General features: G+C 37.1%; 1 protein-coding gene across 2 annotated transcripts in view; it reads left to right on the top strand.

The window, feature by feature from the left end:
- The window catches only part of ChAT (Choline acetyltransferase), a 68520-nt gene that overhangs the window by 6131 nt on the left and 39084 nt on the right, over positions 1 to 23305 (top strand). For both annotated transcript variants that reach the window (XM_076541224.1, XM_012281817.2), the window contains exon 2: positions 15008 to 15199. In XM_076541224.1, the coding sequence (XP_076397339.1) occupies positions 15056 to 15199 (144 nt within the window). In that variant the 5' untranslated portion in view covers positions 15008 to 15055. The remainder of the gene's footprint in view (positions 1 to 15007; positions 15200 to 23305) is intronic.

Genomic DNA, 23305 nt, shown 5'->3' with positions numbered 1-23305 from the left:
CCACTGCAATTGTTCTTATCTGCGATGGTTTTGTTTCTTTTTTAACCAGGCGTTTCTTGAGGGGCGCTGATTTTTCATTTGGGATTCTAGGAGTGTAGGTTTGTAAATATGGTGGTATGGGGTGTAGAGGTAATTTTTGGGGTATGGGATATGGGGGTATAGGATATGTGGATATAGGATATGTGGGTATAGGGTATGTGGGTATAGGGTATGTAGGTATGGAGTATGTGGGTATAGGAGTATGTGGGTATAGGCCATGTGGATATAGGATATGTGGGCGTAGGATATGTGGGTGTAGGATATGTGGGTATAGGATATGTGGGTATAGGATATGTGGGTGTAGGATATGTGGATATAGGCTATGTAGGTATGGAGTATATGGATATAGGATATGTGGGTGTAGGATATGTGGGTATAGGCCATGTGGGTATAGGATATGTGGGTATAGGATATGTGGATATAGGCTATGTAGGTATGGAGTATATGGATATAGGATATGTGGGTGTAGGATATGTGGGTATAGGCCATGTGGGTATAGGATATGTAGGTATAGGATATGTGGGTATAGAAATATGTGGGTATAGGCCATGTGGGTATAGGATATGTGTGTATAGGATATGTGGGCATAGAGCATGTGGGTATAGGATATGTGGGTATAGGGTATGTGGGTATAGGCCATGTAGGTATAGGATATGTGGGTATAGGGTATGTGAGCATAGAGTATGTGGGTATAGGATGTGTGGGTATAGGATATGTGGATATAGGAGTATGTGGGTATAGGAAGAGGCGATAGAACATATAGGTAACAGTATGTGGACCACATATGAACCATATACACCTAGATGCATACTTTGAATAAAGAATGTCCTTCTTGCAAATTTAAATTATTTCCTACAAATGAAAATTAAGATCTATTAACCAGAACATCTAGTACCACTCACAAACTCTAGTACCATTCACAAACCTCTCATTTTCTACAATTTCTCAAGTTTGCTATTATACAATTATGCCACCCTAAATCATTCCCTTATACTGCCATTATACGTCTCATACTATCATTCTATTTTAAAATATGTTGTCCTATAATACAATTGGGTGTTCCATACACCTATTTTATATTTCTCAACCATTTAATAAACGTCAAAAATTATAATCGTCCACAAGTGGATTATCGCCTCCCACTAACAAGCGCTATCCAGTTAGGGTCGGCGATATAGTCCGACTTCAAAGCGCATCGAGTGTCGCTAACTAAAGTTTGAACGACACAGGACGGAGGAGAGTTTGCCGTTTCCAATCCAAGTCCATTTCGTGATTAAGTGTAAACTTGTGAAGTTGCCCCGTAGGACGTACGCAAACATAACAAGCGAGAGCCTTGCTTCCTTTTCACGGACCGCTGCTGTCCATTTCCCAATGAGCATCGCAGCTGAATGTGTATTTCTATCATTTTAGTAAACATATTTCGACCTTTCGTGTCCCATCAACTGGAACTCTCGACCGTCTGATGTGCAAATAAATAAATTGTTACGTGGGGACAATTTTGGAAAGTGCATCATTTTTTGGGGTTTGTTAAAACTGAATGTGTATGTTGAAGTGGAAACGAACTGGGTGGGTTTCTGGAAAGCATATGTTCTGAATTAACTATGTGCTAAGTCGCTACGTCCTAAAATCGCCAAATCGCAACATTTCCAAAATTGACAAAATTTGCAAAGTTTCTGAAATCTCCAAATCGTCAAATCCCCAAATTCTAACCTTTCCAAATCCCAATTTTCCCAAATTCCACTCTCCCCAAATTCCAATCTTCCCTAATTCCAATGTCCCCAGATCCCAATCTCTCCAGATCCCAATCTCCCCACATCCCACTCTCCCCAAATCCCACTCTCCCTAAATCCCAAACTCCCCAAATCCCAATCTCCCCAAATCCCAAACTCCCCAAATCCCACTCTCCCAAAATCCCAATCTCCCCAAATTCCAATCTCCCCAGATCCCAATCTCCCAAAATCCCACTCTCCCCAGATCCCAATCTCCCAAAATCCCACTCTGCCCAAATCCCACTCTCCCCAAATCCCAATCTCCCAAAATCCCACTCTCCCCAAATCCCAATCTCCCCAAATCCCAATCTCCCAAATCCCACTCTCCCCAGATCCCAATCTCCCAAAATCCCACTCTCCCCAAATCCCACTCTCCCAAAATCCCACTCACTCAAAATCCCACTCTCCCCAAATCCCACTCTGCCAAAATCCCAATCTCCCAAAATCCCACTCTCCCCAAATCCCATACTCCCCAAATTCCCCAAATTCCCCAAATTCCCAAATGCCTAAATCTCACTCCACCACCATCGAAAATCACTGCAGCAGAATATTTAACATCAGCCTTTATCTCCGCTCTCACCTTTCAAAGGCCTCCTACGAGAGACGAGGGAATAGGATCGATAAAGAGCCTAGCAGGAAGTTTAAACGATCCAAATAAACTATCAAAAAAGGCCTCGCATCCGACCCGATATCGGGTTCCTAATGGAGCGAACCTAACCTCCGCGCCGTAAAAATGTACGCAGGGATAATTGAAGGGAAGGCGAAGAGTCTCTCTATTATTTAGTAGCCTTCTCCATCTTCCCTCTTGCCAGTGCATCCATTTTTAGCTGTTCTCTCTTAATTGCCACGGTTAAATCTTACAAAAATTTATGTCTCACATTCGCCATTTTCTGGTATCATCCTTGTATCGTGCACGCGTGTTTCATTGCTGCAGATTGCTTGATATATCCTTGGGATATTATTAAAAACCACTATCCGTAATGCACTTGGCTAGTGTGCTACAGTTTTTATCTACCATTTTATTTTCGTATAACCTTTACCGCGTTGTTGCAAGGTATTTTAGTTTTGTTGATACGTTATCAACGGATTATTAATAATTTTGTTGATATCGTATATTACTAGGATATCTTTTAGTATATTTTATACAATAGCATAGTTTTCAGTGTACTACATTTTGCGTGACATTGTGTACTCTTTCGACATTTTCTAATCTACTAAAAATGGTGTTATTTGAGAAGCGGCATCGAACGGAAGTAATGCCGCTTTTCGAACGGACGGCTCCCCGCAGCAAAGGAAGGGTCGGTGTTTTCAGTGGAACGCAAACACCGGGAAACCGAACAAATTGGCAAACAGACGGCGATGTGCAACCGTGCGAAGCAATTATGGATTTTGCGTGAACGTCGCGTACAAATTCCTTTATTCACGCGCAAAAGGAGTCGATGGATCTTTTTCTTTGCTGCTGCCATAACACATTGGCGTAACTTGTATATTCATAAACTATCACAATGCAAGATTATTTACATTGTTTACATTAGATACAAGATTTAGATTTTATTACATATTCACATAGTTAGACTTGTTTATTTAACATTTCATTTTTTAAATGATTTTGTCAAAACATGAAACATATCAATTTTTAAATAATTTTGTCAAAACATAAAACGTATCAATTTTTAAATAATTTTGTCAGAACATGAAAGGTATCAATTTTTAAATAATTTTGTCAAAACATAAAACGTATCATTTTTTAAATAATTTTGTCAGAACATGAAACGTATCAATTTTTAAATAATTTTGTCAAAACATAAAACGTATCAATTTTTAAATAATTTTGTCAAAACATGAAACGTATCATTCTTTAAATAATTTTGTCAAAACATGAAACGTATCATTTTTTAAATAATTTTGCCAAAACATGAAACGTGTCAATTTTTAAATAATTTTGTCAGGACATAAAACGTATCAATTTTTAAATAATTGTGTTAAAACATGAAACGTATCAATTTTTAAATAATTGTGTTAAAACATGAAACGTATCAATTTTTAAATAATTTTGTCAAAACATAAAACGTATCAATTTTTAAATAATTTTGTCAAAACATGAAACGTGTCAATTTTTAAATAATTTTGTCAAAACATGAAACGTATCAATTCTTAAATGATTTTGTCAACAATTTGCTTCATCAATATTTTTACAAGATAAAGTTTAGAACAGTGGTATTAAAAAATGAAAATTAAGAGTATAAGTATAATAAAAATGTAACAGTATTTATAAATTTGAGAATATAGAACGTTATAGTGAATGATTGTGTGCCTACGCCAATGTTCTGAACCTGCTTCGAACCAGGAACCAGAAACGAGCGAACAACAGTAATTGGAGAACGAGTCGGTAGGGGGATTGTGTTCGCGTTTCTAATGAGACGACCGAGAACTTGACCCCTACGAAAGCATGCTTCGCACCCCTTTCGAATTTATTTTCACGTTGAACTAGCGGTTGCCTCCACCTCTGCATGTACAATATCGAACAGAAGTTTTCGTATAATATTGAATTGTAGTAGAAAATGAATTATAGTGGATTAGAGAATGTCCTAAAAATACAGTGTCACATAAAATATGGCGGACTAGAAAAACTTTCCTATCAATATTGCTTCTTTTTGTGTTATAGTAACGCAAGGTTAATAGCGGAGCTCTCAGGTTAGGTTTAGGTGAGGTTAGGTCGTCAGTAATGTTAGGTTAGATCGACTATACGTACTGTATCGAAAATTATATGTTATACAACTTCCCTATCAATATTTCTTCTTTTTTTGTTGTATTAACACAAGGTTAATTATAGTGGAGCTTTCAGATGAGGTTTAGGTGAGGTTAGGTCGTCAGTAATGTTAGGTTAGATCGACTATACGTACTGCATCGAAAATTATATGTTATACAACTTCCCTATCAATATTTCTTCTTTTTTTGTTGTAATAACACAAGGTTAATTATAGTGGAGCTTTCAGGTGAGGTTTAGGTGAGGTTAGGTCGTCAGTAATGTTAGGTTAGATCGACTATTCGTACTGCATCGAAAATTATATGTTATACAACTTCTCTATCAATATTTCTTCTTTTTTTGTTGTATTAACACAAGGTTAATTATAATGGAGCTCTCAGGTTAGGTTTAGGTGAGGTTAGGTCGTCAGTAATGTTAGGTTAGATCGACTATACGTACTGCATCGAAAATTATATGTTATACAACTTCTCTATCAATATTTCTTCTTTTTTTGTTGTATTAACACAAGGTTAATTATAATGGAGCTCTCAGGTTAGGTTTAGGTGAGGTTAGGTCGTCAGTAATGTTAGGTTAGATCGACTATACGTACTGCATCGAAAATTATATGTTATACAACTTTCCTATCAATATTTCTTCTTTTTTTGTTGTAATAACACAAGGTTAATTATAGTGGAGCTTTCAGGTGAGGTTTAGGTGAGGTTAGGTCGTCAGTAATGTTAGGTTAGATCGACTATTCGTACTGCATCGAAAATTATAGCTTATGTTAATTTTTTCAACTTCATTGAAAATAGTTTAAGTTAAATTGAGTCACGTAATGGCGCCATGCCGTCACGTAAGTACGCCATGTTTTCTAACATAACCTATCAGTCAACACCTCCGAAATATCAATAAAAATCTTCAAAAATATTAAATTATACAAAAACCTTGTTACACAGAAAACTTCATTGGTGCAAACATTAATTCCTCACCGTCCAAACGCAAATAAATTCTGCAAAAGTAAAATAAACGAAACATCGAAATGAAAGAGCAATTTCAAGATGGAGTCGACAATTTCTTTGTAGCCTCGTCAGCGTCGATGAGGCATATTATCCGTCTTGAAGCGGATTTCCGACGTCCTCGTTCCACAGCAAATCAACTTTGATCGTCATTCCATAGCAGAAATTGCCACGAATTTCCACGAGCAAAGGACCCCGCTTCCAAAACGTGGAGAAAACTTATTTTGCCCTTGGAGTCGTACTGTCGCTTCAAGAACCTTATTAAAGAGCGCGCCAGAAACGCGCCCCAGGGACCGACACAATTATACGAAAGACCTAAGCCGATTAACCGTCGAGAAAAAAAACTAAACACCGTTTTTTTTCTTCCTACGAGCATCGTTGTTCTTTTTCGTTTTCGGACGTGCTCTTATTCCTTTAAGCTTCTCGCGTTGCAAACTTTTGAGAAGCGAAGTAAAGCATCAAGGGAGGATTTTTTTTGGAAAGCTCGTGGAAATTTTATTTTGGGGTTTGTGGAAATTTATTTTTGATGTATGAAGAAATATCTACTAATTTTATTTTGATTTTAAGTTTGCAATTCCACCTTAAATAAATTCTTAAATAATAAATATTTGATGAATTTATATTTGAATTTTTTTATGTTAACATTTAAATTGTTGCGTGTCACAGTTTATTCTTTAATTTTTAAATTTATTTATTATCAAAAATTAACAATCGAATTGAACGTATTCAAATTTCGCGCCAATTCGAGAAATATTTTTATGTTAACATTTAATGCATTGCTTTGTACTTTTTATTCTTTAATTTAATTTTAAAGTTTGTCAATTCTAAAAATTGTTATATAAATCATATCTATTGGAATATTATAATAATCTTTTATTAAATTTATTATATTAGAAACATTATAATATTTATTATATAATTGTTTAATAAATAAAAATATAAAGCCTCGTTTCAGAGCAGAAATGTTTAAATTCAGCAGAAATATTAATGTTCGTTTTTGTCAAAAGTTAACAATCATATTCAAATTTCGCGCCAATTCGATAAATCAAAATTTAAATAACAAGAGGTAACGATGATTTAAACCGGCACGGCTAGCAACGTTATTGCGAATATATTTCGTAGCTGTCCACAGAAATTTATGAAACCTAAATCATCGCAATATTTCAAATTCTCGAAAACGCGGGATCTGATAAATGTAGAGTACACGCCTATTTTAACAAAACTAAATGTCATGTCTGTGCAATATAGTATAGGCGAAGAGTATATATGTAAAAATAGTATTGTGGTAATAGTAATAGTTATGTAGTACTCATTTACTATCATGTACTGCAGCCAACCCACGAGTTGTCGCACGACTCAAAGTAAAAGAAGCCCACCATTAACCTCAATACCACAATTACAACTTGAATATAAAATAAAATTACAGCAATAAAAAAATAATTAACGTAAAATTATTTTCAATCGCATTAAATTGTCAATAATTGTCGCAAAAAAGTGAGAAAAATCGGAATGGGTGAACGGATCCGATCAAGCAGCCTCGTTTGTACGATTCGATAATAATCAATCGGACGTGCCTCCCATTCGAACGCACTGAATTCGAAATAATTACCCTTCCTTTCCTGCCGTCGCTCTTTCTCCCTAACCTCCTCGCGCTGTTGCGTAAACGTGATCACACATGACCCAAGCTACACCGGGATACTTGTTAATTGCGAAAACAAGCTGGTATCATTCATCCGTTGGAAAACTCGATAAAGGACAGCCAGACGTCAATTAACTCGGTGCCTACGTAATTCACGGAGAATGCACTGATAAATTCAAGGATTTAACGCGATTACGATAGAAATCGTAACGAAGGTAGTTTACAATATTGTCTGAACAAGTTTATTCGACTTTTATGTATATTTTAGAAAATTAAGTACTGAAATTTTCGAAGGGAAGACTTATTGCAAAAGTACTGTTAAGTTAGGTTAAAGTAAATGAAGGTTAGGTTAAATTATATTAGACATAGATTAGAGTAGGTTAGGTTGGATTTAATTAAGTCTGATGAGGTTAGGATAAATTAAGTCAGTTGTGGTTAGGTTATATTAGACTGTTAAGTTAGGTTAGAGTAAAGTTGACCACGTTAGGTTAGGTTAAATTATATTAGACATAGATTAGAGTAGGTTAGGTTGGATTTAATTAAGTCTGATGAGGTTAGGATAAATTAAGTCAGATGTGGTTAGGTGATATTAGACTGTGAAGTTAGGTTAGACTAAAGTACACCAAATTAGGTTAGGTTAAATTATATTAGACATAGATTAAATTAGGTTAGGTTGGATTTAATTAAGTTTGATAAGGTTAGGATAAGTTAAGTCAGATGTGGTTAGGTTGTATTAGACTATAACGTTAGGTTAGACTAAAGTAGACCATGTTAGGTTAGGTTAAATTATATTAGACATAGATTAGATTAGGTTAGATTGGATTTAATTAAGTCTGATGAGGTTAGGATAAATTAAGTCAGTTGTGGTTGGGTTATATTAGACTGTTAAGTTAGGTTAGACTAAAGTAGACCAAGTTAGGTTAGGTTAAATTATATTAGACATAGATTAGATTAGGTTAGGTTGGATTTCATTAGGTCTGATGAGGTTATATCAGACTAGATAAAGCTATATTAGGTACATCATATTAGATCAAGTTAAGTTAAAAAAGGTTAGGATACATTAAGTCCAATGAGGTTAGGTTACATCCTAAAGAATGAAAATTATTCAAACTTGAAAAGGAAATGACTTCACGTTAAATGTTTTACTTCTCTTCTAAATGATTTACATTCATATCCATCACTTTTATAAAACCTTGAATCCTGAAGTTGATATATCGCACCCGCCATTTTGTTACTCCCATCATCCGAAAATGTCAGACATTTTACCGAAGATTGAAAATGCGTTATTCCGCGTGAAACAACCTGACAGTTCTCATACATCACGGTAGACTCGCTCGTCAAAGGAGTAGAATCGTTCTATCTCGGTGCAAATTCAAAGAGACAAATAATTTTCATCGATCGCACACGCCGTCAGATGCAGAGAAATCGGATGAAACAAAAGAGGAGTGGCTGGTTTTCCTTATCGATGCAAAACAGTGGGGAGAATCGTAGCAATTAAGAGATAACAAGGTTTCCCCCTCGTCTCCCCTCCAATTAGTAACACCCAACACCCCCTCACCGCTGCCAGACCGGGAACAACCCCCTTAGGCTTCCTTTATATACACTGTGCCACCTCTCGACCGTGTCGCCCTTTTCTGTTGCCTCATAATTATTTTTTCCTCCCTCTGCTTCCTTCTTTTTATGTTTTTAAATTTTCGGCTTTTGGCTTTTGGGAGTGTGAGAGATTTGGGAATTTAGGAAGTGGGGATTTGGGAGGTGGGAATTTAGGAGGTGGGGATTTAGGAGGTGGGGGATTTAGGATATGGGAATTTAGGAGGTGGGGATTTGAAAATACGTCAAATTGGAAATTTGAATATTTTGGGAAAATTGGAGATTTGGACTTGCAATTGTGGGACAGGGATTTGGTGATATGGGAATTTAGAAAGTGGGGATTTGGGAGGTGGGGATTTAGGAGGTGGGGATTTAAGAGATAGGGATTTAGGAGGTGGGAATTTAAGAGGTGAGAATTTAGGAGGTAGGGATTTGAAAATACGTCAAATTGGAAATTTGAATATTTTGGGAAAATTTGAGATTTCGACTTGCAATTGAGAGACAGGAATTTGGTGATTTGGGAATTTGAAAGGTGAGGATTTGGTGAATTGGGGACTTAGGAGATGGGATGTGAAAACTTCCCAAAGTAGGAATAAAAAATTTACAAAAGCAGCAAATTAAATTCAATTTAAATTCAAAAAATTCAAAAACTAGAAAATTTGCAGATCACCACATAAAAAGCAGTCCCCGAAAATCGGTCACATCCATAAAAATGACCTCAGCATCTTCAATTATTCCTGCATCGTGCATTTGCACACAGCCATCTATCGTTACCGCCATTGTTCATTGTACGAATCTCTCGATCTCCCGACGTCGATTTTCCTCCGTGTTCCGGTTGCCTGGCCTGTTTGCATAGAATAGAGGTCCAGAGGGAGTTCCAACCCGACGAGGGATCGCAAGGTGCCACTCGTGATGGAAGATACATATTATCCGAACAGGTCCACGGTAGGGCAGGGAGAAGGGTAGTGCAAGGAAATTGAGCGTACGTAAAATTTCCGCTCAGAGGAAATACAGAGGCGGAGGATACACTGGCAAACGTTTATCGCAGACATTGCTGACATGCTTTTGAATTGTCGACAATTATATCTTTGCATGAAATGTTTTTCATATTAGAATGTTCTTAGGTGAACATGTTTATTTGAATGATGTTAATGAACATATTCACTTGAGTCAAGTCAATGAACATATTCACTTGAATGAAATCAATGAGCATATACACTTGAATCAAGTCAATGAACATATTCACTAGAATGAAATCAGTGAACATATCTACTTGAATGATGTCAATGAACATGTTCACTTGAATGAAATCAATGAACATACATACTTGAATCAAGTCGATGAACATATTCACTGGAATGAAAGCAATGAACATATTAACTTAAATGAAATCAATGAACATATTCACTTGAATGAAATCAATGAACATATTCACTTGAGTCAAGTCAATGAACATATTCACTTGAGTCAAGTCAATGAACATATTCACTAGAATGAAATCAATGAACATATTCACTTGAATGAAATCAATGAACATATCTACTTGAATGATGTCAATGAACATGTTCACTTGAATGAAATCAATGAGCATGCATACTTGAATCAAGTCAATGAACATGTTCACTTGAATGAAATCAATGAACATACATACTTGAATCAAGTCAATGAACATATCTACTTGAATGACGTCAATGAACATGTTCACTTGAATGAAATCAATGAACATACATACTTGAATCAAGTCAATGAACATATTCACTAGAATGAAATCAATGAACATATTCACTTGCATGAAATCAATGAATATACTTACTTGAATCAAGTTAACAAACAAATGTGCTTGAATCAAGTCAATGAACATATTCACTTGAATAAAGTCAATGAGCATATTAACTTGAATGAAGTCAATGAACACGTTCACTTGAATAAAATCAGCATATATATATCACCATATATGAACCTATATCAATATTGTACATCAACAAAAGTTTTTTTCTAAACCAGCATTTTAGCTTGTACCATTTAAAGCTTGATATAAATCCAACGACCCATTCAGATTTGCATCGTTTATCTATTTCGTAAAGCCAAGTACGAAAGGTGCGTATAAACTATTCGACGCACGAAACGAATCCAGAGAATGCTCGTAACGAGTTCGATTATCCCTGCTTGCCGTGAGTCAGTTTTGTCCCGAAGGCCCTCCGCGCGTTCGTAGCCCCGTCTCGTACGGGGTTCCATGTAACGGGTGTCTAGATTCCCATGAGGTTTCGCTACCCCCTTTTTTCAAGGCTCATTGCTATGCACCGTTCGTAACTCCGCTAACGACCTTTGCACGCCGGATCCCCCGAAACTTTCAGACCGACTTCTCGATCCGAGCTCTCGGCTTATCGGAACACATCTCCGTGGATTTCGAATATTCGTGCCTGGATTTCTATCGATTCTATCGACAAGGACTTATGGGATTATATTAGGTTATTGCGTGACGAATGCTGGATTTATAAACGCATTTTTACTGCATAAATGTGTGCAGGCGTTTTTAGGTTAGGCATTAAGGTTAGCCTATTCTCCAATTCTCCATTTCCCCAATTTTCCAACCTTCCAATTTCCAAATCTCGCAATTTCCCATTTTCCTGATTTTCTAATTTTCCAATTTCCCATTTCCCTGATTTTCCAATTTCCAATTTCCCTTGTCCCCACTTCCCCACTCTTCCAATTTCCAAATCTCCCAATTTCCCCTTTTCCTTGATTTTCCATTTCCTCAATTTCCCATTTTCCCATTTTCCCAATTCCCCACTCTTTCAATTTTCAAATCTCCCAATTTCCCATTTCCTTTATTTTCCAATTTTCCAATTGCCTATTTCCCCAATTCTCCACTCTTCCAATTTCCAAATTTCCAAATTTCTCAATTTCCCATTTCCCTAATTTTCAAATTTTCCAATTTCCCTTTTCCAAATTCCCCATTTCCCTAAATTCCCATTTCCCCAATTTCTCATTTCCCCAATTTCCCATTTTCCCAATTTCTCATTTCCCCAATTTCCCCAATTTCCCCAATTTCCCATTTCCCAATTTTCATTTTCTGATTTTCACACTTTTCCAATTTTCCCCAATTTTCGCTGTAAATATTTTTAGATTAGCAGCACAGTACGTAATTTTGTTTCACCAGTATTAACGATACTAAAATAGATTTAATGATAAAAGTGAAATATAGGTTAGAATTCTCTCACCCAAAATTTCCCCATTACCAAAGCAACATTCTCGAATTCTCAATAATTTTTCATATAACCACCTTCGATTGAATTCTCTCCAAGAATGGAACGATTTTTGTAAGAAATGAAGTCCCGACGCAGTTTCTCAGAGTCAAGAGACAATGTGTGACGGTGCTCGAGCAAACAATCAAATTATCCAACTACAAATTTATCCAATTAAACCTAGCGTCCAACTAAATGAAAACAAGGCTTTCGAGCGTACTCTGCGGCTCGTTACGTGTTCCAGCGATTACCGCGTGTCAACGAGGAAGCACGCGTAGAAAGCGTGTCAGTGGACGCCGCCAGTTGTCACGTAAATCGCAGCCATGTCGTTTCCTCGTTCATTCTACGCTGCATATCATTTCACTTTGGCAAAACGCAATTGGCAATCGTGTCACCTCTCCTTTCTTTCATAATTCATCTTTTGTTACATCAAGACTTAGTATTATATGAAGATTTTGTGTTACGTCAAGATTTTGTAATGATACTTCATTCACATGCAGCAGATTGTAATTAAAAATGAGTAACTGTTATTTGAACATTGTTAGTGAAAATGCAAGATAGGTTAGGATTGATGACTATTATTAAGTAATTAATTACATGATGGTTTAGTATGAAAACATCAGGAGAAAGCTAGTGACAACTTTGTGTCTGCATGTGGCATAAGACGTTAGGTTACACATGTGACGCTACAGCCATTAACTAAATGTTAGGACATCTAGCTACATATGTGATGCTACAGCCATCAAGCAATTGTCAAACTTGATGTCGATGTTGAACTAAAATTTAACCGCTAAAGCAACAAGTTTTAAGGACTAGATGAGATAGGATCACTAGATGAAATAGAAACACTAGGCTGGAGTCATCAACCAATCGTTATAAATTGTTAGCTCAATGACTACTTTATACTTGTATGGATGTGTCATAAGACATGAAGCTACACATGTGACGCTACAGCCATTAACCAAATGTTAGGACATCTAGCTACATATGTGGTGCTACAGCCATCAAGCGATTGTCAAACTTGACGTCGATGTGGAACTAAAACTTAATAGCCAGAAGAACAAATTATAAATCCTAGACAATGAGACAGAACTAGATACAGTACCATAGATGAGATAGGTTCACTATCCACACTAGGTCCACTGTCCACACTAGCTCCACATAACAGACCAATCCAACAGTCCAACCATAGACATCACATCAGCCACCTCACCCACCAAAAACATCCACCCAAATAAAATCTCGCCATCAAATGACTAACATATCAACTGGAGCCCCTAACTCTAATTACTGAGTGATTAGAGCACCACTAGTAGAATGAAAGTGGATTCATAGTCATTGGATCGACACGAGCATACATCGATCAAGTACTCGAGGCTTAACGAGTACAGGGGTACATCCAGGGACGCAGCCCAGTGTTCGTTGGCCTTTACGATGTCACGGCAATTGTAAAATAAAGAATCAATTGAGAAACGAAGCGTGTCTATGGGAGCGAGAGCCCTTAAGGCCAGTACGGTTGGTTGAACAGAATCCCCTTTTGCCAACCTAACAAGACCAACTCTACGCGAACCTGAACACGGCGCGACCCTTCCTCGTTCGTCGCAAGATGCTTCCGGCAAGTGCAGCCGGGGGAAACGGGGAGGGGGGATCGTTCGGTAATGGCCTCCTATGTATTTCCCTTTTAGCTCTTTATTGTGTGGAAGGTTCATGTGAAAATAGTTAAAATTTGTTCTTTATAATTTTTCAATTTTTCAATTTTTCGATTTTTCGATTTTTCAATTTTTCAATTTTTCAATTTTTCAATTTTTAAATTTTTCAATTTTTAAATTTTTCAATTTTTCAATTTTTCAATTTTTCAATTTTTTGCTTTTCCCATTTCCCAAATTACCAGTTGTCGAATTTTCCAATTTCCCACTCTCGCAACATCCTACTTTCCCAATTTTCCACTCTCCCATATTTCCCACACTTCCAATTTCCCATTTTCCCAATTTCCCATTCCCCCATATTTCCCACACTTCCAATTTCCCATTTTCCCAATTTCCCACACTTCCAGTTTTCCACTCTCCCATATTTCCCACACTTCCGATTTCCCACACTTCCAGTTTTCCACTCTCCCATATTTCCCACACTTCCGATTTCCCATTTTCCCAATTTCCCACTCTCCCATATTTCCCACGCTTCTAATTTCCCAAGGTCCCAATTTCCTAAGGTCCCAATTTCCCAAGGTCCAAATTTCTCAAGGTCCCAATTTCCCAAAGTCCCAATTTCCCAAAGTCCCAATTATCAAATGTCCTAATTTCCCAAGGTCCCAATTTCCCAAAGTCCCAATTTTCCAATGTCCTAATTTCCTAAGGTCCCAATTTCACATTTTCCTGATTTTCCATTTTTCCAACTTCCCTTCTTCCAATTTCCCATTTCCCCAATTTCCCATCTCCCTATTTCCCATTTCCCCAATTTTCCCAAATTTTCTCCGCTTACCACATTTCCTCCCATTGTTCACAACAGTCCAAAACATATCACCTTCACAAAGTGAAAATGGTTTAAAACCAATACAAAAAAGCACCTATGAATCAATTTCCCTAATCCTCCATTTTGTTCAGAAGTTCATTGACCTCTGCATCTCAGGTGTCGCCACCTGCGATTCTATCAAAAACAATTATAATTCAACAAACGTTAAACATCAAAGTATATATCCTTATCAATATATCTGGCACCAGCTTGACATTGAATTTTATTTAAACAATTTACCATGTCAGCACCGACGCGTTAATTTATCAAGCTTTATTGGAAAATGTCAGCTTCACGGGAATTAACCTTTAAACAGCATTATAGATACCGCGGGTGCCAGTTCAAGCAGATAAATCGTCCCTTCCGCTTCGCTGAGAGTTCCATAAATTAACATAACAATGGAGAACAATTAACCACAGTGGATTAAACTATTGTTCGTTTCTTTCGTTTTGCAGAGCGAAGACAGACTACCGAGTCTTCCGGTTCCGGATCTGGAGACGACGATGCAAAAGTACCTGACCCAGGTTGAGGTGGTCGCTCCGGATCATTTGGAGAAGAATAGGACCTTGGTCAGGGCTTTTCTGTCTGGTCCTGGTCCTAAGCTTCAGCAACGACTTCTGGAACGCAAACAGAAGGTTAACAACTGGGTGAGTACGAGAAATTATGTGGTGTGATGTTATTGAGATGACGTGGGAAATGGTAGGTCGGTTTAGGGGTGTGATTGCGGAGGGAGTGGAGCAATGCTGGAGGTATGATGGTTTATGTGTGTGGAGGGGGATGGAAAATTGGGAAATTGGGAAATTGGGGAAATGGGCAACTGGGGAAATTGGGAAATTGAGAAATTGGGAAATTGGGGCTTTAGAAAATTGGAACCTTGGGAAATTGGGGCTTTAGAAAATTGGAAATTTGGGAAATTAGAGCCTTGGGAAATTGGGGAAATGGGAAATTGGGAAATTGGGAAATTGGGAAATTAGGAAATTGGGAAATTGGGAAATTGGGAAATTAGGAAATTGGGAAATTGGGGCTTTAGAAAATTGGAAATTTGGGAAATTGGAGCCTTGGGAAATGGGAAATTGGGAAATTGGGAAATTGGGAAATTGGGAAATTGGAACCTTGGGAAATTGGGGCTTTAGAAAATTGGTAATTTGGGGAATTAGAGCCTTGGGAAATTGGGAAATTGGGGAAATGGGAAATTGGGAAATTGGGAAATTGGGAAATTGGGAAATTGAAACCTTGGGAAATTGGGGCTTTAGAAAATTGGTAATTTGGGAAATTGGGGCTTTAGAAAATTGGTAATTTGGGAAATTGGAGCCTTGGGAAATTGGGAAATTGGGAAAATGGGAAATTGAAGAAATAGTAAAATTAAAAAATAGATAAATTGGGGAATTGAGAAATTAGGACAATGGAAAATGAAGAAAATTTGTAAAAATTAGGAAACGTGAGAAATTGGTAAAATAGGAAAAAACTGAGAAATAAAGGAAAATGTAAAAATGGAAAAGTTGTTAGAATATGGAAATATCGAACGTACAATATACATAGAACACAATATACATAATATGAAATCGCACCGCGAAAATGTGAAATATTCGCGGAATAAGAGCGTGAAATAATAGAGGCAACGGTAATAGGCAAAAGGGAAAAAGAGGGGTTCTTTCCGTGTAAGTGGCACAACAGCATTTTCGTTTCAGTCCACGTTGCCTCCAGAGAATTCACTTCCAACGGCATCAACCTACACGGAATATCCGTCGCGTTCTCCGTGACTTTTGCGATCGTCCCATTCCGTTCTGGCGGTCCCAGGGGAATCCCCGTTCGATGCATGTAAGCCTACGCCGCGTCCCCATGGCCGTACCGTGCCACATAAATAAATAAATAAATGGATTTACGGGGGCTCGTGCACCGACTCCTCTCGTAACGGTTCGCTGAAACGGAAGGGAAGGAAAGATGGCCCTCGTGCAATGCTCAAACAATGCAAATATTACGACAACGACGGGGGAAGAACACAGTTGACAGTTTCATTTCTACCTTCAAGTTTATGTTGAAATATTTAAAATAAAATAGAAATGGTCTTTAAATGAATTTATTGAAAATGTGGAAGAACATTAAGGACATCGGTGAATTGAGATGGAAGTTGATTGGGACTTTGGGAAATTGGGACCTTGGGAGTTTGGGACTTAGGAAGATTGGGACTTAGGGAGATTGGGACCTTGGGAGTTTGGGACTTAGGAAGATTGGCACCTTGGGAGATTGGGACTTAGGGAGATTGGGACCTTGGGAGATTGGGACCTTGGGAGTTTGGGACTTAGGAAGATTGGCACCTTGGGAGATTTGGACTTAGGGAGATTGGGACCTTGGGAGATTGGGACTTAGGGAGATTGGGATCTTGGGAGATTGGGATCTTGGGAGATTGGGGCCTTGGGAGATTGGGACCTTGGGAGTTTGGGACTTTGGAAGATTGGCACCTTGGGAGATTGGGACTTAGGGAGATTGGCACCTTGGGAGATTGGGACTTAGGGAGATTGGAACCTTGGGAGATTGGGACTTAGGGAGATTGGGATCTTGGGAGATTGGGATCTTGGGAGATTGGGGCCTTGGGAGATTGGGACCTTGGGAGTTTGGGACTTAGGAAGATTGGCACCTTGGGAGATTGGGACTTAGGGAGATTGGGACTTAGGAAGATTGGGACTTAGGGAGATTGGGATCTTGGGAGATTGGGGCCTAGGGAGATTGGGACCTTGGGAGATTGGGACTTAGGGAGATTGGGACCTTGAGAGATTGGGACCTTGGGAGATTGGGACCTTGGGAAATTGGGACCTTGGGAAATTGAGGCCTTGGAAAATAGGGACCTTGCAATATTGGGACTTTGGGAAATTGGGGCCTTGCAATATGGGGACTTTGGGAAATTGGGACCTTGAGAAATTGGGACTTTGGAAAATTGGTTATAGATTTGGTCAAGTTAAACGAGAAGGAAGCCCCCATCGCAGCCAGTTAGAGCCATCGATCAGACAAAGTCGAAACCTGGAGAAAGGGAGATCGAACGAGTGGCAATTCGCAGTACTCGGTTCTGTTGAGAAAATTGCTTTTGCCACACAGGGGCTAAACTTTGCCCCTGCAGGAGAAAATGTATTTCCGGATGTGTACCAAATGGTCTCCATTCACTCGTGGACCATTGTTAGAGTCAATGTACTCTTCTCACACTTTTACCCTTACTTGTTGCGAACACGGAGAATCTATAGTGATCACTTATAGTTTTCAACCTTGTCATTGAATATTTTTGAAATTATTCTTTTATAATAATTTTAATAATTATTCAAATTATTCCTCTTCTTGCAAGTTCACAATATGTAGTCTGATAACGTTCAAATTTAAAGTAACTAGACACTTGTTAACACGTTGAGTGCTACGGTAGTCATCGTTGACTGACACTGTACACTTACTGCCTAAGCGTCATCATTGACCGAGAGTGTACAATATAATATAAACCTAAGAAATTGACAAAAGAATTGTTTCAACTACTCAAAACCTAATTATTTCGTTAATTTTTAATTATGAGAGGATTGTATCATAACTGTACTTAAATATATTTAAATATTTTAAACATAAAATTTTAATAGGCTTCATTTTATCCTCCAGTGAATTTCCTTATGAGTTCCTATTATTATAACGATCAATTTTATTATATCATTTTGTAACAACAATCGAGCAGAACGAAGATAAATATGGATTAACAACCGTGAGTCGAAATATGAGAAATAGAGAAAGTCCGCGAGATACAGCTAATTCGGACCCTTGTAATTCGAATTGAATTTGCAAGCACGGAGAGGTAGAAATGGACACACGGACAGCGGGGCTTGGTTTGCGGATGAATAATGGAAGTTTCAATGAAATTTTCCAGTTCGCCGCGGGGCACCGTAATATTAGCTTACCGCCACCACGGCTCCGACAACTGCAGCCCCATAGACGGGTCCCGCGCGGGGGTTGTCCACCCCATGCTACGATTTTATAGAGACGAGCTTCTCGCCTCGGAGAACGCAAAGAGTCGATTGTCGAGCAGAATCAGGCTTGGGAAAGCGGACAAAGAACGGGCGAGGAAATAAATTTTAGATTCGGGGGCTGGGAAAGGAGGGTGTTTATTAAAATCCTTTGGATTTCGGGTGGTTGTTTATTTATTACAGTAATTTTTAAATTTACTTTCGGAATTTCTAATTTTCCACACTCCCAATTTTTTATTTTTTCAATTTTCCACTTTTCCAATTTCCCATTTTTCCAATTTCCTACTTTTCCATATTTCCCACTGTTCCAATTTCCCACTTTCGCAATTTTCCAAGGTCCTAATTTCCCAAGGTTCCAATTTCCCCAGGGTGCAAATTTCCCAGGGTCCTAATTTCCTAAGGTCCCAATTTTCCAAGGTCCCAATCTGCCAAGGTCCCAATCTGCCAAGGTCCCAATCTCCCAAGGTCCCAATCTCCCAAGGTCCCAATTTCCCAAGATTCCAATTTCCCAAAGTCCCAATTCTCCAAGGTCTCAATTTCCCAAGGTCCCGATTTCCGAAGGTCCCAATTTCCGAAGGTCCCAATTTCCCAAGGTCCCAATTTCCCAAGTTCCCAATCTCCCAAGGTCCCAATTTCCCAAAGTCCCAATTCTCCAAGGTCTCAATTTCCCAAGGTCCCGATTTCCGAAGGTCCCAATTTCCAAAGGTCCCAATTTCCCAAAGTCCCAATCTCCCAAAGTCCCAATCTCCCAAAGTCCCAATCTCCCAAATTTCCAATTTCCCAAGTTCCCAATCTCCCAAGGTCCCAATTTCCCAAAGTCCCAATTCTCCAAGGTCTCAATTTCCCAAGGTCCCGATTTCCGAAGGTCCCAATTTCCAAAGGTCCCAATTTCCCAACGTCCCAATCTCCCAAGGTCCCAATCTCCCAAAGTCCCAATCTCCCAAGGTTCCAATCTCCCAAAGTCCCAATTCTCCAAGGTCTCAATTTCCCAAGGATCCAATTTCCCAACGTCCCAATTTCCAAAAGTCCCAATTTTCCAAAGTTCCACATTTTCTAAAGTCCCATTCTCCCAATTTTCCCATTTGCCAATCCTCAATTCCTGAATTTCTCCCTTCTTTCCCTTTCTCAATTATATCTTTCACAATATTATTTATCAACTTAAAAGTTTTCAAATTATCCACGTCCTTAATTTTTTAATTTTCCTTAATTTTCCCAAGTTAACCTAATACCCTATTTTCGCTCGTTAACTAGTATACCCATAAAGAATCAATGCCTCCATAAAGAGTTTGAAGGTGGTAAATTTAATAGTCGATCTAGGAATTTCATCGACGTACAAAGTTCCGAAGGAGAATATCGTGGAAAGTTTTCTGGAAATCCAGGGAAAGCGGTTGATCCTATAACGAGGAGGCAACGGTTTACTCCAAGCGAGGAAGTCGTAGGTGCTTCAGAAAAAAGGGTGTTCGTGAAAAACTCCACGTTGGGAGTCAGCAGCAAATACACGTAACTTTTCTTATGAATCCCTACGGACACCGTAGCGTCCGAGGGTAAGAAGTAAGGAGAAACTGGCTGATCGAACTTTTTCCCCTTCTTTCTCGCTGGTGAACGTTCTTCTTGTATGTTCGTTTGCTGTGCACGTTCTTTGTAATATTTTCATGCTTATGATTTTGTGTGAGAAGTATAGAGTATGTTTCATATATGTACATTTTATGATTTTATAATTTTTAAGTTTTTGGATTCACAGTTCGACTTTTTTTATTTTTTCAGTTTATCAATTTTTGAATTTTCCAGTTTTCCAATTTTCCAATTTTCTACTCTTCCAATTTCCCACTTTTCCCATTTCCATCTTTTTCAATTTTCCACTCTTCCAATTTCCATCTTCTCTAATATTCCATTCTTCCAATTTCCCACTTTTCTAAATCCCACTTTCCCATTTTTCCATTTTCTAATTTCCCACTTTTCCCATTTTCCAATTTTTCGATTTCCCACTTTTCAAATTTCCATCTTTTCCAATTTTCCACTCTTCCAATTTCCCACTTTCCCATTTTTCCATTTTCCAATTTCCCAATTTCCCAATTTCCCACCTTTCCCATTTTCCAATTTTCCGATTTCCCACTTTTCAAATTTCCATCTTTTCCAATTTTCCAATTTTCCACTCTTCCCATTTCCCATTTTTCCATTTTCCAATTTCCCCATTTCCCACTTTTCCCATTTTCCAATTTTCCGATTTCCCACTTTTCAAATTTCCATCTTTTCCTATTTCCCACTCTTCCCATTTCCCATTTTCCCAATTATCCAATTTCCCATTTTGGCAATACAACAAGCAGCCACTGTACATATCAGAAACATATTCATATCCAAGTTTTTTCTCGATTTCACCAGATTATCTAGATAAGGGTGTCATTATAATGTTACTTGGTTAATCCTGCACGTGTTTCGCCCAGGGCCACGTACATTGTAATTTGCATCTTTAAATATCACCGTTACAGAGAATACACGTCATTGCATCGCGTGTCTAAGATCACTGTAACGATTTTATCACGTGTCCCAATAAGTTTTTCTTCGTTCAACTATTTTCTATATATGGACAAATTTAAATTTCAGAACTCATTTGAACTTTTTAACAATTACTATTTTTTTACATTCACTATTTCAATTAACTTTTATTAAAATTCATGAAATAATAAATGTATTATTACCTATCAATATTTTTTTAAATTTGGATTGAAATTTTTATTAAAAATTTTATTTACCTTCTGTTAAATTTAATTCAAATTTTCATACAATTTTCATTTGATATTTAGATAAAATCAAATATGGAATTCAATTAGAAAAAATATTAAATTTAATATAATACCGAATTAAATTAAAATTGATGTATAATTTGTTATTGTTAATTAATGGCAAGTCGTCATATTTTCCTAAAAAGAAAATAAATGGAGGAGTGTTTTGACAAAGAAGAGGCTCTGGAAGAAAAATATCGAATTTTCCGGATCTCCATTATCTATTATGTATAGGTTTACAGAACGTGTTCTTGCTCACCCTTCTTTCTACCCTTGGAGCATTATTTGCTCCTGAGATCGCACCGCAAAAGAGGCTCTCGGCGAAAATACGTTGCGTTCGAGATCAAAGAGCAAGTGTTGCTCAAAGAGAAGCTTTCCATAATTCCGTTTGATTGCTTACTCTGACTCGGGCATTAAGCAATCGTTACTTAACAAACTTACGGGCGTAAATATTTGCGATGGGATTAAAATTAATGTCGCGACTGTTCCTCTTCTTTTAACAACTTCATTTTAACTCTTTCAGGTTAGGTTATTTTTATGTGTACCATACTTCAAAACATAAAGTAATTTCTCTGTTAAATAATTAAGATGAATGTTTTTTGAATTATGCTATACAAATGAAAGTAATAATTTTTCAATGAAACACAATGAAAATATTCTGTGCAATTTAGATATTTATTTTTCCTAAAGTAATGTGCTATAAGCTTGTCTATTTCATGGAACTTTAGCTGGATTATTTTTTTAAATTAGTTTACTGAGAAAGTAACAATGTTTCTCTATAAAAATAGTCTGAGAATGTAGATAATAATATAGATAATATAGAAGGATGTAGATAATGATATAGATAATGTAGCAGAATGTGGATAATAATATAGATAATGTAGAAGAATGTAGATAATTATGTAGATAATATAGAAGGATGTAGATAATACTGTAGATAATGTAGCAAAATGTAGATAATAATATAGATAACATAGAAGAATGTAGGCAATAATATAGATAACATAGAAGAATGTAGATAATAATATAGATAACATAGAAAAATATAGATAACAATATAGATAACATAGATGAATGTAGATAATAATATAGATAACATAGAAAAATATAGATAACAATATAGATAACATAGATGAATGTAGATAATAATATAGATAACATAGAAAAATATAGATAACAATATACATAACATAGAAGAATGTAGACAATAGTATAGATAACATAGATGAATGTAGATAATAATATAGATAATGTAGCAAAATGTAGATAATAATATAGATAACATAGATGAATGTAGATAATAATATAGATAACATAGAAAAATGTAGATAACAATATACATAACATAGAAAAATATAGATAACAATATACATAACATTGAAGAATGTAGGCAATAATATAGATAACATAGAAGAATGTAGATAACAATATAGATAACATAGATGAATCTAGATAATAATATAGATAACATAGAAAAATATAGATAATAATATAGATAACATAAAAAAATATAGATAACAATATAGATAACATAAAAGAATCTAAATAACAACATAGATAAAAATTTAAAAAATTAAGTTCACTCCGAAAAAAAATATAAAAAATTGCATAAAAAGCGTCGCACACCCCAACCTTAATTTCGGGTCGCGCAGACCCAAAAAGAGCATCACTCATAAAAGAACCTTCAGATCCGCTAACGAAAACCGCGAAAGCTTTTAAAGCACCCCTCTAGTAAATTTAAAATCCAGCTCCAAAAAGATGTACGGTTCGAAGGAGAGGTGTTCGAATAACCTCTATCTAATGAAGTAGTAAGGGCAAGCGAGGAAGAGCGTATCCGAGCGACAAAGGCGCCCCTACCTTCTTTCCAGACTTAAAAAAGATCCTGAAAGTGGCCGAGAAAAGAAAAACTCGAGTGCGAACGTTCGTGGAAGGATATCGATTTACCGGCAGCTTCGACTTTATCGCTTCTTGCATCGACGTAAAA

The sequence above is a fragment of the Megachile rotundata genome, chromosome 16 (genome assembly GCF_050947335.1).
Source record: "Megachile rotundata isolate GNS110a chromosome 16, iyMegRotu1, whole genome shotgun sequence".
Lineage (NCBI taxonomy): Eukaryota > Metazoa > Arthropoda > Insecta > Hymenoptera > Megachilidae > Megachile > Megachile rotundata.
Note: the sequence above shows the minus strand (reverse complement) of the source record. Positions and strands in the feature narration are given on the sequence as shown.